Below are 18,349 nucleotides of genomic sequence, written 5' to 3'. Positions count from 1 at the left end.
GGTGCCTGACATCGTTGATCATAGAGCCTCTGCTGCCTGCATTCATCTGCTGCAGATGACGTGGAGAGCTTGGCAACTGTTCCTGTGCACAATCCCAACCTTGGACTTTGTAATCGTAGGCTCATTCACGTGGACTGCTTGGCAACTGCTCCTGTGCACAGTCCATGGTGCTTTCTTGTTTGCCGATCACGTTTTGCTTATTTGTCCCAATCTTTGGAGAAGTCTCTGCTTCCATCATGATGCTGTGAAGCGGTGGTCATGCACATGTAGGTGAAGAGAAGGATGGTACGGTGTAATGTCACCTATGAAGAGAAGGAAGACACCAAGGACATGTTGCTACTTCCTGCAATGGATATCATGGTCGTGCTTGGTGGAACACCATACCACATATACGTGCTTGGTGGAACACAATACCACATATATGTCTACGTCTTGGTTCGCCCAAGACCTATCAATGTTTCAAGTGGACGATTCTTCTTGACTCTAGCTAGAAAGTGCAAGTGTGGGGATGGAGAGAGAGGGCATGTTGATACTCTTTTATTGTTGTGCATTGGATGTACCTTCAAGCTCACATGTTATAGCAATCCAAACCTTGGACTCGTATGTTCAACACCAAGCTCATGATGGGACATGCAACCTCACTTCATAGCCATGCATATGCTTTAGTGGAGGAATCTTGCTGTCACAACCACCTATCTAGGGGAGCTTGTGTGGCTACAAGAGGTGCGAGGTGGCTAGCTCAACTACTTTGCTTTCAAAAGAGGGGTTATGACATTTGAACTTCTTTAGGGAGCTTTCTTAATGAGGCACATCCCACGGACTGCACACTAATGAAGTGTCCAAGGTGCCCCTTGGGTGTTCTTATTCTTTGCTTGTTCACCTACATTCTAAGAGAGGGTGTGCAAAGTGGTCATATCACAAGTTCACAAGTCTCCATGTCCTAATTTATGGGCAACCTCTTTATTGTAAATTTGACTACTAGCTAACCTATTTTATGGTAGAACCACCCATTTATTTTTGTCTATAAAAGGAGGGAGGGCAATAATTCATGCACTCCTAGATTCTTGGTGTGGAGAGAGGAGCTTGTGGAGTGTGAGAGCTGACACTAAAACCATTGTACTCGTTGCTTATCATAGTGAAAGCTTATCATAGCAAATTCCTACTTGCGGTTTCATCTTGTGTATCATCTCTTTCATTGATCTTGTGTCTGCCATTATTAAGCTTTTACTCTTCTAACAAAATTATCCGCCAAAGGTAGGATGTTGACAAAACATAATCCTCCTTCCCCTCCCTGACCTCCACTCCCACTCCCATTGCTATGTGCCTAACAAAATGAGCAGAAGGCAGCATCTGAATTGGAACCTCCAATAATGGCATTACAGTTTTGAAAACATTTGGGAACCACCATTCCTACCCAAAAAGTCCTGCTTAATGTGGTTGACTCTAAACAAGCTCTACTGGCTAATGAAAGAGCCTTCAATAAGGGAATTAGCACAGGAAATGTCCAAGATGTAACACCAAAAGCCAAGACAATCTCTTATGTTTATCATGTAAAGCCAACTGTCAATTTTTGCAGGACCCTTTTAAAACATATACTTCAAGACTGACACACCGCAAAGAGCACAAAGTTATCAGAAGAATGAGCTCTATAATAAAGTAGATAGGCCAACGTGAGTCTGCAAGGGGCAGTAGACATGTGTATTGTGTGTTTCTGTTGGCAATTTATAAGGTGAACCTAAATACATCTATGCATGCAGCACTAAATGAGAGAAGTTTATTCTAGCAGAACCAAAAAAGTAATCTTCCAGCTTTCTTCCCATCACCTCATCCATAAACTTTACACGGTTGGCTCAGAGTGAACATGCGCAGATATACAATTGTGATAAAATATCCCTGAAGAGGGATTCTTCATTTGACAGCAGAGCTATCTATTATAAGTGGCCTTTTATTTGCTATCATACATACATATGTGAAGATACCTAATATTGACTGAAAACATTGCTCCTTAAAAGCAAGGCATATATAAGAAGACATGCCTTCTTATAATATCACATCTTTCTTTATCGCTCTTGCTTATCTGTATTCCAAGATGTTTTGCTGCTTCTGCAATCAGTCGACATGGCAGGTAACATAACTTCAGCTACCAAGAAGACTGCACTCATGCATCCCACCATAAAATGTTCTTTGATACACCATAACAACATGAGGATGTGGAAATACTGGTATATAATATGACCTCTTTCTCCTGCAGACTTAGTATTGCCATGCCCACACTTCTGTGGATATGTATAAGATTTCTGATGAAGCAGCCTCAGTATTGTGCTTCTTCTCACAGGCTTGATATCTAAGGGGAGGAAAAGAACCTTCGTAAGCCCTCTAAATCAGTAGCCTTACTTTCTTGATAAATTGTTTTCTTAGTAGCAGACTTTGCAGCTAACAAACAAATACAGGTGAATAGCATGAACTTCAAATGAAATGTAAAACAGAAGTAATCTGCCTGGAGAGAAAAACTGTATCACAACCAGCAAGCTGAGACTGAAAAGGCCAAAAATCAGGGTTCGATCTCATCTGGAATTGGTGTCTCTCCCAAATATACATATTGGAGCTCCTCTTTCCAAACCTGAAAAAACACGTCAAAAGTGGAGTTGTGTGAACTCCATGTTACTTTGGAATCACCTAATGACATGAAGCAGCATCAAGAAGCTAATTTTACCTCCTGCCGAAATTCTACTCGCATATGTGGCACATTTGTTTTGTGCACATCATTTCCCTGTGGACCTTGCTTGTAGTAATTTTTCCCAACCCAATGTGACTGCACAGACCAACACAACTGGAGTAAAAGTGATGACTATTTCCTCTACACAGAAATAGCTGAAATATGCTTTTTATTTACCTTCAAGGCATGTGAGAAGCCGGATTGATAGACGGAATTGCGTGCTATCTCACATAAATCACAAGGACTCAATTTCCAGACCTGGCAGGCACAAAAAGGACTTGGTTTTGAAACGAAAGTGACTTGGCTTTGGATACGACAAAGTCATCATTGAAAGCCTTTTCATGTCAGAATGTCAGGTTGTACATCGCATTCTCACAAAGGTAATGTAGGTTTCTTGCATAAATACTCATACTCAGTGGAAGCTTTCAGAATTTCAGGCCTTGAAAAACAAGGTAACTCTACGTTCAGTACATGCTTTAAGATGCATTCTTCTATTGCATTCCATGCATTTGAAGTGTATGTATGCTTTTCTCTTAACAACTAGCATAATCATCTCGTATGTATCATACTGTAGTTTGCGTATATCCTCACATGTCATTGGGTATGCATGGCTGGCTGCCCAAAGCAAATGCTTACACTCTTGAGCTACTGGGAACACCAACTGTGCTTGGCAAAGGGAATTCCTGGCTGGCTGGCAACTTGCTTCTTGTAGATTGTCATTCCAAGAAGTGCTCCAGGGGGCAGCACACCTACCAAACATCTTAAAAAGGAAAAGTCTTGATTTAAGGGAAAGCTTGATTTCTGCATGAAGAATTTTTTCTCCATGCTATAGGGCCATTGCCAAATCCTAGAGAGCATTAGCATGATCATTTATCCATGATGAATGAACGACCTACCAAATACACCACTTTCGCAGTTACAAACTGCAAGGATAAAGTTCTGGTAATGGACGAATCACACCACAAATTCATCATTCGGTCTGGCTAAGTTCTTTTGTTTGTTGGGGGTAAAGGCACCTGTGCCTAGCCGCCCGTGTATTACTACACTCACAATACCCGCACCTGCACACTGCAGGCGGCAGGTGGCCATCACTATCATGCCATTCTTTATTCTTTCACAGTGACATTCGAATAAAGGGAATGCTGATCATACACTATGACTGTTGGAGTTCCCACATCTTAAGTCTCTCTCTCTTGCTCTCTTGCTCCATTTGCCATAGCTCACACCTCTCTTGCATCCGCTTGCTCGTACTTCCACTTGGGCTTCTCTTTAATTGGTATCAGAGCCTTCTTCTCCGTGAGCTCAAGCTCAATCGGGCATTGCTTTAGCTCTCATTCAAGTTACTTACAGCAGGGCTTCACCATTGGCAGCCATAGCTCCACCTCTTGAGGTTCATATTAAGCTCTCATTGCTCTAGAACTTCTCAGTTCCTATAGGGGCTATGATATATCTCAGGGCATTCTTGAGCCTACATTGAGCTTATTTCATGGAGTATTCAGCTCAGTATTCAGGGCTGGAAATATAAAAACGTTTTTTCAGCTGTGGCCATTTTCAAACACTTGTGTGCTTGCTCAACCACTCCCCGGCATTGGACAAAGGCTTTGGCATTGTTTGCCACTCCTCTCGGCATTGACCATTAACATTGAGCATTGGTTTTGAGTCATTGAGCTTCAGCTATTAACTGTACAAAGAGGGCAGCATGCTGTTATAAAACAGGGACAGCCATATCTTCAATGTTTGCATCTCAATATGCTTCTCGGGATGCCCGTATACCTATGTTTTGTTGCCAAATACTTGAGGGATCATATGTCATTGGTTTGAGATGCTATTGGACTGATTTGAGCACTCTTTTAGCTTAGTTTTCTCATAGATATCACTGCTGTCATAACAAGACCGAATGCTATTTGTTTGAAAAATGTCATGCTCTTGGCTTATGTGATGCTCATTTGATGTTGGACACTTGGGGAATTTTGCCCAATGTATTGGAATGCTTTTAGAACAATTTGAGCCCGTATTTGGCTTAGTTTTATTGTCATTTTACTGCTGTAAAAAGCAGGGCTGAAGGCTATTTTATCAATGAAAGCATATGCCTATTGCTTGTTGATACTTTCCAGCTACTTGGGATAATACATTGATGTCTATGGTTCATGCCACATGCTTGGCCATACTCCCAAAATGCTTTTGGGCTTTGATTGAGCTCACTTTTGCTCAATCTTAACTGTTATTTTACAACCATACAGTATATCTAGAAGGTCCTTGAGCGGTTTCATATGTAGGATATTAAGCCTATTGGTTGTCGTTTGCCTTCTCATGTGAAGGTGAGCCAGACCGATTGTCCGCAATCAGATGAGTAGAAGGCTGAGATAGCCAAGATCCCTTATGCATCCACAATGGACAGTTTGATGTATGCCATGATAGCCACTCGTCCTGACATAGCTTTTGCAATGGGAGTTGTGGCATACTATATGGCTACACCTGGCAAGCAGCATTTGGATGCCATCAAGGGTATCATGAGGTACCTAAAGAGCACAGCAAATATGTGTGCATGTTATGGTGGCCAGGATACAAGAGTCATGGGGTACACTGACTCTAATTATGCAAGATATACAGACAGTAAGAAATCCACCTCTGGCTATGTGTTTACCTTTGCTGGGGGTGTTGTTTCTTGGATGTCCACGATGCAGAAATGCACAGTCCTCTCTACTACAGAGGCCAAGTATGTTGCAGCCACTAAGCCTTGCAAGGAGGCTCTTTGGTTAGGCTGTCTAGTGGCAAACCTCGGTATGACTAACATGGTCCCTACACTGCGTTCGGATTCTATGAGTGCTATCCAGTTAGCCAAGAATCCAGTCTTCCATGCGAAGACGAAGTACATTGAGGTGCAGTACCACTTTATCAGAGAGGTCATTGAGGACAAGTCTGTTGACCTTATCAAGATCTCAACTAACCAAAATCCTGTCGATCTGCTCAAGAAAAGTCTCTCAGTAAAGCATTTTGCCTTCCTTAGGAAGTCGATGGGCATTGGATGAGATGACCTCTATTCCTCATCTTGTTGTACTCTATATACACATTTTAGTTTTTCATTTTTTTCTTGTTCCCTCTTCACTAGAGGCACATTCGCCTTTAAGTGGGAGATTGTTGGTGGTAAAGGCACTTATACCTAGCCGTCCGTGTATTACTACACTGACAATAACCGCACTTGCACATTGCAAGCGACAAGCACCCATCGCTATCACTCCATTCTTTATTCTTTCAGTAACATTTGAATAAAGGGAAGGCGAGTCACACATAGTGACTATTGGAGTTCCCACATCTTGAGTCTCTCTCTATTGCTCTCTTGCTCCATCTGCCATAGCTCACACCTCTCTTGCTTCCGCTTGCTCATGCTTCCACTTGGGCTTCTCCCTTTATTGTTTTCCTCCAAATTTGCCTATAAGGTATGCCCAAGTCATATCAACCAGAGGCCATGATAAAAGACAGCAAATAACCTTGATCATCTTACACATCCTACATGCACACACATTTTTGCCTTGTAAAACCACTGTATTTGTGTACAATCAGGATTATGCTCAGTGTGAACATAGCCCATGTTAGGACCATGGAGAAAAAGAGAGCTTACCTAATCAACATCATGGTGCATAAAGCAGTCATACAACTGCCAAGGTCTTCTGAAGAGGATATGAATCAACAAAAGAGTACCCAAAGACCACATGGCTTCAAGATTTCTAAATGGTCGGAAGCACCAAAAACCTCATCCAATGAAAAACTGTGAAAATCTCCTCAAAGCAAGAGGGAGAATTCAAACAAGATACCAGTCCCCTTATTTGATGACTTCAACATTTAGCATCGATGGCTTCTATCAATCCTGTTGTATATGCAGCTAGTAATTTTAATCCATCCTACATGGAGGATGTTAACCCCTAATACTGAAGCTTTGGTCTAGTCTAATGCCTTGTTAGCACTCTTTTCGCTTAAATTAGCACACACATTTCATATATAAGGACATAGTTATGTGTATGTCTATGAATGAGATACTTACAAGTCCTTTCCATATATATATAGACAATGTTATGCAAATTGTACTTTACCACCTTGTAGCAAAACTTTAGTTTGTTTATAAAGTCAAGATATGTTGGAGATGCATGAGCATAGGCCAGCTCATCCAAGCAAAATCATCGAAACCAAAAATATGTCAGCATGGACTAACTAATCAAGAAAATGATTTGAAACTTAAAATAAATGCCAAAAAATTTTCTTGTTTGACTAGCATTGTTTTGCTAGGTTCTTAGAAGATAACTAAAATCACAGTGAAACAAAACACATCAGTCTCCCATGCATGTAAGCATCAGCATTCTTTACCTGAGCAGCAATGCTATACTCCTCAACAAGAGGCTCTTTGGTTAAGTGAATCTGCAGAGGATCATCTGTGGAAAGTGAAACATTCAGGCCTCGTGCAAAGAACATTGGAAAAGGATTCCTATGGTAATCAAGGAAGAGCGAATTATTGCTTAAAGGAGACATGCACAATCCAATCTGCCAAAAGGAAGAAAATGACACATTACTGGTGCATTCTAGAAAGCTTTGAGAACAAAAATCATGGTGACTTGGCTACCAATTGAGACCTGAGCTAAATAGTACAAGTATTGGAGACCAGGAGACTTTCGCAGGTTATTTCCATGTGCTATGTTGTGTGAGAGAAGAAAGGTAGCAGCCAAATGATCAAGATCACCAGCCTACATTTGACAGAAGATTAAAACATCAATCAGAGAGCACAATATCTTAGATCATCAACTGCACAAATGATTTTTATCTTACCTCGCCCGAATGAGGTCGAAATTTTATGGTTTTCATTCCCTTTGATTCACGAAGCTGCAGCAGATGGAAATCAATTGTAAAACAACAGTATTTAATAAACATATGCAGGAATGATTTTCTGAAATAAAAGCGCACCTTGTTTAATGTGTACAGATTAGCATATACATAATATGCATAGTAAGAGTAAGCTGGGTTGAAAATAATATCCCACTTTGAAGGGATTGGCATGTGCTTTGTTGGGCGCCTCTCTGGCTTGCTTTCATCATCCACAAGGTCGAATCCCACCACCTGTACAGATCTGAATACCTCAATATATTCCAATTTTTACACTGTTAACCCTACAAATGGTCTCTCTGACATTTCCAAGAACTGCAGTCCATGGTGTAAATAAGTAACAAGCAATGTGTGGACACTCGTGTGTGGGTGCATGTATGTGTGCATGCCTATGTAAACTTTCAAGCTTACCTGTTCAAGAAATACATGTAGCTGTGGATGAGATCCAGGATCCACAGTCACCTCGAATAAAGGAATGAAGACATTATCTAACATATTTTGGAAAGAATTAACTATTCCCATCTCCTTGTAGACATTGTACAAACGAGGAAGCTGAAAAGTAAGATAGAACAATGTCTCTCTCTCTCTCTCTCTCTCTCTCTCTCTCTCTCTCTCTCTCTCTCTCTCTCTCTCTCTCTCTCTCTCAATTTGAAGGATTTTGAATTAGAATAAAAGTATTTACAAAGGACCTTTTGGCCAACTAAGCAATGTCAAAGAACGTAGAAAACAACACAGCAGGCCCCAAAGCTACTACAACAAGAAAAAGAAATCATGAAGTGGGCATAACCAGGGTGTAACCGATGATCTCCTTCCATGGAATAGCCACCTCCCTGAGGACAACACAAAGAGAGATCATGGAACCGACATGCCACAACAATATTCCTCGGCCCACATCACCACAAATACATGAGACCAAATAAAACCGTAGGCATTGTGTCCTCCAGATATACTGAAGTCCAATCCAGGACAGAAAATGAAAATATTGAGATGCTCCATCTATAAGGTAGCTGTTAATGACACCTTTCCCAAAACTGAGAAATGGACAGTTGTACATTGCTGTGTTAAAGAAGTCCTTACTCCGAAATTGAAACTCCAAATCTATCTGGCCATTTGGGCAAGTAATGAAGAGATGAGCAAGAGTCTCATCAATGATCACATACGGTGCAAAAGATGCATCTATCACAAGAGATCTTGCAGTATCACAGAAGATGGCAGGGAGATCCCCTATAAAAAGCCTCTAGATAAAGACTTTCCCCAGGTAGGGAGTTTTAGACCTCCACAATTGAAGCAGCTAGCCGTGCCACTTAGCTTAGTGACCATATTTCATCCTTATTATTTGGCCAAGTCCAACCATGGGGATGAACCCTCTAATGCAAATGGAAATGCTGCTGGAGCTAATCTTCCAAACTGGTCCAAATCAGCCAATACCCCCAAGAAACACAAAATATGGTAAAAAAAGTAAACCCAAAACTAACAAGGAATGACATTAAAAAGTTCCCTTATAAGCTCCTGCCCGTCGCATCACGAATGCTGCCCCCGTGTCACGCCTCCGCTGCCATCGCACCCACCCAGCGCCTCCATCACGCTCACCCAAAGCTCCCCCCGCCTTCCTCAGCATTCGCCCCCTCCTCCCGCCACCCAGCCATCCCTCTCCCTCCACCCTGCACTGCTTTGCAGCAGGCGCACTGCGCCCACCCCCCTCCTGCCAGCTCTCGTCAGCTCCCCCCTCTTCCGCCAGCGCCTCCTATGTCCCCCCTCCATCGCGCTCACCCAAAGCGCCCCCCCCCCCCCCCCCCCCCGCCTTCCTCAGCATTCACCCCCTCCTCCTTCCGTCACCCAGCCGTCCCTCTCCCTCCGCCCTGCACTGCACCCACCCCCCTCCCGCCGCCCAGCTGGTCACTAGGACTTACTGCGTGGCCCGACGAGTGTAATCACCCCTCCCCCCCCACCATACCGTTGCTCCCTCTACTTTTAGCAACACCCCCCCCTTTCGGCAACACACTAGAGGGATTGGTAGGTCCTCAACAGGGTCGCGTAGAGTGCCCCTCCCCCAGTCAAACACCTTGTGTAGTGTCCTCTCTGAGGAATAGCTCTTTGGCCGTCCGTGCCACAAAGCTAGAGCTTAAAGAAACGGCGATTTTCAGTCAAGTAATAGAACACTCTCCATCCAGGGCCCAGCTTCGGGATTGGATTAACTCTACCCTACGCATTGGCACAACGCAAATCGTGGAGGTAGTCCTCATGGGCCGAGGGATCTTCATGGTTTGTCTCACCTGTGCAGATGCATCTCGTGAGTTAGTGGAGAGCTCGCCCTATGCCTCTACAAAGGGGGTCATTCACATGGTTCCCTGGTACAGCGGCTTCACAGTAGAATCATTTGAGCTCCACCCCCCACGTCCACCACCCGCGCCACAGGCTACCCCACCTAAGAGCCCATAGCCCCTACACCCACCCCCACCTCCCATGTCCTCCCCACTGACCCAGGCCCACGTACCTCTAACCACCCACACCCGTCACGTACCTCCAACCACCCCACCATCCCTCGATCTTCTTTCCCCCCACCACCTCCCTTGCTGAGCACCCCCCCCCCCCCCCCTCCTCCCACAGGAGGTGATGAGCCACTCACGCCTACATCCTCCTCGCACCAGCAGTTTTCCCCCTTTCCACACAACCACCAGTTCATCTGCCTCTACCGCCCGTCACACCTTCCCGAGCCAGGCACAACTGTTGCCACAGGAGTTTTTCCGCAATGGCCCATGGTCCTACTTAAGAGTTGCGGAGCGCGGAGAGTTCCCACTACCTCTAGAGGTGGGGATCTTCGTGGTTCGTAAGTCAAGGAGGGGCAAGGTCCATCTACTAGCACCACCGGATGGACCAAACTACACTTTCTTCTTTCAATCCTCTCACTCAGGGGATTGGACGACGACACAGATAGAGGAGTTGAAGAGTCAAGTGGAGGACCACATCTCCCAGTGGATGGAAGGACTAGCACTGTTTGTACAACAGTGACCTAGCTGTATGATGGACATTAACTGGTGGGCTGGTGCCGAGGTCCCACAGTTGGGTATTATCTTTCGAGCCCCTCCACAGTGGAGAGCTCCGCGGGATGTGATCGAGTAGCCCCTCGCACAGGCGGCCTGTTTCTACCAATGTACAAAGTCACGACTCTCAGCATGGCTAATAGATGCATTGATAGTACCACCTAGAGTATCTATCACCCCTATGGTCCAGCCGAGGGCCACCATGGGGGATTGGAGTTCACCGTCCAGACCTACGGCAAAGCGTACTTGCATGCCCCATAGTTTCTCCTCTTGATCAGTAGCCTCCATACCGAATAGATGCCTATTCGGTCAGTCACAGGTTTCCCCATGAGCTTACACCTTGCATCCTGGAATGTGAACAGTCTCCACTACAGTGGGGCACGTGGGTCCAGGAAATTGATTGTTTGGCAGGAGCTAAGGCTTACCCTTGCAGGACGGATCGACATTCTATTTCTACAGTAAGCACAACAGGTAGGGAAGGTACTCCCGAGCAGCTCGCACACACCATAGGTGCCCACGGCAAGAGTGGAGGCATATGCACCTCTATCGGTCCAAGTCTCACCGCCTGTGTACGAGACCACGGGACAATATTGGCAGGGAGGGTTCTATGGATCAGATTGGATATTGGGGACTCATGCTTTGGTGTCCTCAAAGTCTATGCCCCTACGGAGGTCAAGGCACGCAACAGATTCTGGGTGTAGATCGCAGAGGGTCTCCCAAAGGTGGACTCCTGGATCATTGGAGGAGACTTCAACAACCTGGAGGCTTTGGAGGACCAGTAGGGCAGAGGCAGAAACTACCAGGGCATGGCTAGGGAGGAGCAGGAGGCATGGGAGGTCTTTCTACTGGCAGTAGGAGCACGCAATGCCTGGAGAGACCCTGCCTTCCACAAGAGGGAGAGGTCGTTGGACTTCTCTTGGGGATACACGCGGCTAGGTGGAGTCCTGCTGGAGAGGTTGGACAAGTTTTATGTGGGAGAGTAGGGAGGCTCTCGTGGAGGCCAGATTGAGCAGCTGGCGGGTACCACGTCCGCCGACCATTGCCCGGTTCTCCTAACACTTGATCCCCCAGCACCTGCCCTAGACATACGATCTTGACTCAATCTATAGGAGGGAAAAGGTGTCCAGACAGATAGAGCAGATTTGGAACAAGGAGTGGGGCATGAGGGACCAGATCGCAGAGGAGGTTGCAGAGGTCCTAGCTGAGTCAAGCCGGATCTACCAAGAGGCAACCATACAAGCCAAGCAACAGAGTTGGGAGGAGGCGAGAGCATTGTGGCAAGACCTTGCAACCAAGCAAAGATTATTACAAGAGGCACCAGGGTTCCCACCCTCCACGCACAAGAGGCGCGCGCGAGCAACCATTGCTGGCCTAGAGGACAAGCACTCAGAGTTCTCTTTCCGCACCTCAGCAATGTTCTGAGCGCGGAAGGGGGATACGGTGTGTAGGGAGTTTTTCCAGGTGCACCAGCCTCGCACCTTAGGAGAGCACATACGCAGCCTTCGAGATTAGTATGGAAGGACTCGTTCTAGCACGGACAAGGTGATGGAGATTGCAACCAACTACTACAGACGCCTTTTCCAGCAGGAGACAACCTCAGCTAGAGGGCAACGATACAGACATCAGGTATGGGATCACATCCCGTCCCTCATCACAAAGATGGGACGCTCCCTTCTAGCCCCCTCCAAAGAGAAGGAACTAGAGGAGGCTTTCCATACTCCCGGGCAAAAATGCCCGGGAGAGGATGGCCTCTCTAAGGCTTTCTTCACCACCTACTGGGAGGTGGTGAAGGACCCCCTACTGATGGCCTTCCAGGAAATTTTCACTTCAGGACAAATGCCAGGAAGTCTCTTGGCACGCCTTATCAGTCTTCTCCCCAAAGGGGGAGACTGGTTGGAGCTCTCTCAATGGAAACCGATCACCTTATTGTTAGTGGCCTATAAGGCACTGGCAAAGATTATTAGTAGGCGATTACGCCACATGCTTCCAGATATCATCCATGACACGCAGACAAGCTTTGTCCAAGATAGGAGCATCCTAGACAATGTATTCACCTTCTTTGAGACGACAAAGTGGACGCAGCACAGTGGGCAGAGACAACCCGTACTACTCTTGGATTTCAAGAAAACTTATGACAGGGTGGACTAGGATTTCCTCAAGGGCACCATGGTGAGGTTGGGTTTTCCCCAGGCTTGGATTCGTGGGGTCTCCGCACTTTACAGATCGGCCACCAACAGGGTTCTCATAGGTGGTAGGCGAGGGGTGGAGTTTCGACAGGAGAGATCGGTCCGGGCAAGGCTGCCCCCTGGCCCCGTACCTGTTCCTACTCTTTGCAGAGGCGATGTCTCATTTCCTCAGGTCACGTGTGAGTGAATTACGCGGCCTCCGACTTTTCGTGAGAGAGGAGACTAAGTTGTTAGACGCAGAGTATGCAGATGATATAGCACTCTACATAAAAAACAATGAGTTGATGCTACAGAGAGTGAGGTTGGCTCTTGAAGTATTCTTTTCTGCAACGGGAGCAAAAATCAACAGGTGAAAGTCGGTTGGTTTCCTCACAGATCCAAACTCTACAAGGAATGGGGCGTCCACCTGGGATTTAGATGGGTGAGGACAGACCGTCCGTTACCTAGGGTTCCACGTGGGACTCGACATCACTCCTGCCCAACAGTTTCTTCCAGTCCTCGATTCTATTCGGAGGAAGCTGACCTACTAGAGTACGGCTCTCGCCTCTCACTAGCAGGCCGAGCCTTGGTGGTTAACCAAGTCCTCCTAGTGACAGCTTGGTACATCGTCTCGTGTTGGTGCTTCTCATCGTCTTAAGTAATGCAGCTTCGTTGCCTAGCGCGGAATTTCCTTTGGTCTGGATCAGACAGTTCCAAGGATTCCAGGCCAAGGTGGCTTGGGCAACCATCATACGGCATCGGTCAGAGGGAGGCCTGGGGATTATAGACCCAGAGTATCAGAGTATGGCCCTCTTGGGCAAGCTAGTTGTTCGCAGCCTCACACCAAGAGGGCAAACATGGAAGGTCCTATTGCAGGATGGTCTTCAGGACTGTAGACCGAGGCTTGGCAGTGAGAGGAGGCCGTCCCTGAGATGGATCTTCACATCAGCCCAAATCACCCCGCCCAAATCACCTTTCCTACGCAATTTGCTCCACGTATGGCAAGGCCTCTGTAAGGCCCCAATCCAGAGCCCCTAGGCTGCCAGGAGGAGATAGATCGTCAGTCGATAATCTGGAACCCCCACGTCAAAGATCGGGAAGGGGCACAGATTGGTGAGCGCCCCCCCATCCAATGGGCTGGCTAGGAGGCCGGTCTGGCTCGCACCATCAAGACATGGTAGGAGGTGTACAGGATGGTGGACGAAGACGTGCTGCAGCGAGTATCTGGCTGCCAGAGAAGAGTAGAGCTGAGGAGAAGGGAGATAGACGTAGCAATATCTCAGGAGTGACTTGCTCCCCCAAGACGAGAGCCGATAGAGCCCGGGAAAGTATGGGCCGCTAGGTTTTCACTAGCAAGCATCCCCCTACAAGTGGCAAGTAGAGTGGGCGGCGCTCCACCTGAGACCCTCTTCACAGTATAGGCAGTATAAGAGGGGGGGGGGGGTGTTTTCTGGCCCTTGACAGAGGACAGGAGGAGAAGGGGATAGCTATCCTTTCATGGAGGAGGATCCGGGTGATTCGCCTTCAAGGGAAGACATGGCAGCTAGACCCTTTTGTCTTTTAGCAGGAGCCCAAGGAGCGGCGCCTCTAGATCTGGGAGAGCAGGCCACCTGATGAGCAGGAGTGGAACCCGGGAGAGTGGCTATGGCTGGCCACAGCAGTCGCCAAGAAGCCACCGAGGTTCCTGGAGTACATAGCCAGGATTGACAGACACGTACTGATGCAGGAAGATATGGATTAGACCCTGTCTTGTAGCAGGCACTGGGTAGAGCACGGCATCACGGAACCTTTCTGACGGACCTTCCAGCGCCGCCTTTGGGATAGTTGGAGGCCGAGGAGGGTATCATATTTCATATGGCTGGTGGCACATGGAGGCTTGGCAGTGGGAAGTTGGCTTGTCCAGATGCAGGAGGAGGCAGGTTGTGTGCGCTGCACACAACAGCCTTTGGAAAAACCAAAGTAGTGCCTTTGGTCGTGTGAGACGACACAGCTCGTGTGGAGAGGTGCATGCTACATCCTTCGCCGTATAGCACCCACCAGCCTTGGATGTATCTCATGGGAAGCTTTCTGCTAGCAGGCAGTCAACCAGAGCTGCCGCCTTCTATATGAGGCCGGCATGCAAAACACGATATTCATTATCCAGGCAGGGTCGTGCGCAGTGGTCGGTTTGGACGCTCTACCCATCCACCAAGTTCTGGAGCCCACAGCAAACCGCTCTGAGGTATGGGAGATCATAGGGAGTCTTATTGGTTGCCATATTTGGAAGGCGCGGTGTTAGGAGGCTTTCGGCCGAGAGAGACTTTCAGTACAACGACCTTAGCAGAGCTCTGGACCTCCATCGTCCACTCCCTCCGCAGCCAATGGAATCATGTGCATGGCCACAGGTGCATGGCGACTCCAGGGCTCATCAAGAGCTCCGATGTCATTTCATGCGCACTTGGGGCGGCTAGGACCTGTTTTTCGTGATGCAAGCAAGCAGCCCCAGATGCAATACACCCCTCCATGGCTTCTTTCTGAGTAATATAATCAGCTACATTTTACTTGCAAAAAAAACAAGGAATGACATCATCCAACAAAAGGGTCAAATGACTTTGAACACATTCACAAAACCGCTCTAATCTCCACAGCCAAATATGGACGGAAACAATCAAGAGTGGGTCTCCCAACTTACTACTATCCGATTTGACATGGGCAGAGAACCATCAGGCTACCATGGAGTAGACCATATCAAATTTCTACCGCTGAGTATGATCTCATCCTTATGCATAGGGATCAGCAAGAGGTTGAAGGTAAACCTGAGTTTTCTCCTTTAGATTTGGTACACTAAACTAATGATCTTGCACGACCTTCAAAATCTCCACTACGAACTGGCCATCTGCAAGTGGAACCTAGCTCGGATTACACATCACTTCCCCAGTACTACTTTTCTCCAATGCTAGGTACAAACCTTACCATATCAAATTCTACACCAACTAATTTGGTATTTTCTCTTGGATCAGGAGATGCTCAGCAAGAAGGGACTCTTCAAAATAGCTTTGATTTGTGAGTAATGAGGAAGATAAGTATTTCTTCATGAATGCAAAACTAAGTAATAAGCTAAAAGAAGAACTTGTAAGTATCCCTACCCTTCATTTTCTTTCAAATGATTTTATTTCTCATGAACATATTGGAGTAGGTGCATATTCATCTAGTGCATTTAATGACAAAAGGAACCTACAATGTTTTTCCACAACATCTATCACGAATCCATTTGAGCTACGACCCATCCCTCCCTCATCTTCCACTGCACCTTCCTTTCCATTTCTATTAAGTGCACCACATTATCCACTACCACACCACACCAGGGGGTTCTGCATATTTAGGCGCAACCTTTAGGATATCTACATACCGGTTTCTGAGTGGTGTACCTATGATAGAGGCTCGACCTCCCACACACATACTTTCGAGTTTTCCCCCTCCAAGGCATTCTTTGAGTGTGGATCGTTTGGTATCGCAATTTGCCTCTATGGCATTACCTAGTGGACCATCCGATCATTCTATAGTGTCCCAACCGACATTTAAAGGGTTATCGTGTCCCAGTGCCTCCACTTACACCTACCATATCATGTGGACCTATGTCCCTTTCGATATCTCCGTAGTGATCGGTACCCATTGAACATCAACAACCTATTTCTGCTCATCCACCTTTACCCCTCCTCCTTATCCACCACCACCACCACCATTCTAACCTCCATCTTAACCCATCTATCCATCTTCACAAACACCTCATGGTTCTAGCACCTCATCCGCCAAGGATACATTTAATAACAAGACTCATTTCAACGGGTCAAACTACACCACTTGGTCAAAATTTGATGAGACATGTCTTAGACTCTCAAAACCTATGGGATTTAGTGCAAGGGTTGAAACCTCAACCTGATCCCACCCTTGTTCCGTACGAGATCGTCCCCTCATGGAAGGCTTATAATGCCTCCGCTATTGTCGAGCTTATGCAGGGCTTGTTGACTGAGTTTCACTCTCAGCTTCAACATTTTGATTTAGCATCCAAGCATTGGGCACACTTGACTAACCGCTATGCGGCTCGGGATAGGACCCGTAGCATCAATTTGGATCATGAGCTCCAAATTTTCAAAATCACAGAGAAGGATGACTTGTAAGTCAAGTTGGCTAAGTATCAGTGTCTCCTTGCTGAATTCCCAACCACTGGGGCTCCTAAGTCCTCTAATGATGAGGTTACCCTATTCCTTAACAAGCTACGACAAAAATATTTCCATTTTGTGTAGCATGTGATTTCATAGCCTCAAATGCCCACATTTTATGAGTTTGAGTGTCAGTTGTTGCATTATGTACGGTTGTTTGATCAATGTCATAACACGTCCTCAATAGAGAGGGCTCTTGTTGCATCTTCTCAGAGGGGGCAACACGAGAAGGACACACAAAAATCAAATCAAAATCAAAATCAAAATAGGGCTAGTGAATCCCAAGGAGCCAATCAATCTCTTCTTAAACCTCGATGGCAGAATGTACCCAAAAAGAATAGGTATTATCAACATCGTCAAAAGGCTGGCCATTATGACAAGAAGTGTCAATCTAAGGCAAGAGGCACACAATCCAAATCCAAGAATCAGACCCCCGCACCCTAGTCGAGTAACCTCGAATAAGGGTAGTAGGGTGGCAACAACCCTCAACAAGGATAGTGGCGAGGTCAAACCTAGAATGCCACCAATCCATCATTATAGTTGGCGAACTACTCAACTCTAGAAGGTTTGTCTGATTGGTCTACAGAGGCCCACATCATCTCCTTGAGTCTCATTCGCATTTGCAAGTTGCCTCCTAATGAGGTGCCTGGAAAGGCCCACTCATCACAACCGAGCACATCAATACCCGTTTGGTTTCTGAACAATGGAGCTACCCATCACATGACTCCTAGAGTGGACATTTTTATGTCCCGAGCCCGTGTTGTAGCCAGGAGTTTCTATATAGGAAACAACTCCTAGATCAAGATTCAAGTCTAGGGTCGCGTCAGTTTTCCCACTGACTTGGGTCTCGACCTCACTTCACTTGATGATGTCTATCATGTCCCCCAGCTTGGAATGAACTTGTCGTCTGTTTAACAGCTTTGCCAATTGGAGTGAGCAGTTTTCTTCATAGCAACCACAATCGATGTCCTAGACTCTCAAACTAGTTTGGTGATTACTCACGGCAAGGCACAAACTAATCACCTTCATCAAATGACCTACTCTTTTAACAAGCTAGCTGCCGATGATTTAGAGTTTCATCGCTTCCAAGCTTTGGCCACTACACTGGAGCCCATGGACTCTGAGCATCTTTGGCATTTTTGCTTAAGACATCTTGGCTACAACTCTCTTTATGAGTTGTCATGTCATGGGATGATTGAGACCTTCCACACCTAAAACTCTCGAGATAGGTCTATAAAGCATGTCAACTAGATGAGCCGCACCATACACCCTTTCCTCAACAGACCATCACTTGTGCTGCGGAACCCCTTAGGCTCATTCATATAGATCTTTGTGGTCCCACATCCACTGCCACCTTAA

The 18,349-nt window shown here is 46.3% G+C and overlaps 1 protein-coding gene across 7 annotated transcripts in view; it reads right to left on the bottom strand.

Moving 5' to 3' along the window:
- Positions 1-1,610: 1,610 nt before the first annotated feature.
- LOC148013737 (AMP deaminase-like) overlaps positions 1,611-18,349 on the bottom strand; it is a 74,255-nt gene continuing 57,516 nt past the window's right edge. For 3 of the 7 annotated variants that reach the window (XR_015688962.1, XR_015688966.1, XR_015688963.1), the window contains exons 13-21: positions 7,997-8,137; positions 7,667-7,819; positions 7,532-7,585; positions 7,339-7,449; positions 7,076-7,249; positions 2,894-2,974; positions 2,714-2,812; positions 2,498-2,620; positions 1,612-2,344 (exon numbers count right to left, since the gene is read on the bottom strand). Coding sequence is in view for 1 of the 7 variants with exons in the window: in XM_087668627.1 (XP_087524753.1) it covers positions 2,552-2,620; positions 2,714-2,812; positions 2,894-2,974; positions 7,076-7,249; positions 7,339-7,449; positions 7,532-7,585; positions 7,667-7,819; positions 7,997-8,137 (882 nt within the window). In the remaining 6 variants the exon portion in view is untranslated. Of the gene's footprint in view, positions 2,345-2,497; positions 2,621-2,713; positions 2,813-2,893; positions 2,975-7,075; positions 7,250-7,338; positions 7,450-7,531; positions 7,586-7,666; positions 7,820-7,996; positions 8,138-18,349 lie in introns of all 7 variants that reach the window. The other 4 variants (XR_015688964.1, XR_015688965.1, XR_015688967.1 and 1 more) reach the window with 4 other exon arrangements.

This window comes from Lygodium microphyllum, chromosome 26, assembly GCF_053477565.2.
Source record: "Lygodium microphyllum isolate KBCC chromosome 26, Lygodium_microphyllum_v1.1.10, whole genome shotgun sequence".
Taxonomy (NCBI): domain Eukaryota; kingdom Viridiplantae; phylum Streptophyta; class Polypodiopsida; order Schizaeales; family Lygodiaceae; genus Lygodium; species Lygodium microphyllum.
The sequence above is the reverse complement of the archived record's forward strand: the minus strand, read 5'-3'. Positions and strand labels throughout refer to the sequence as shown.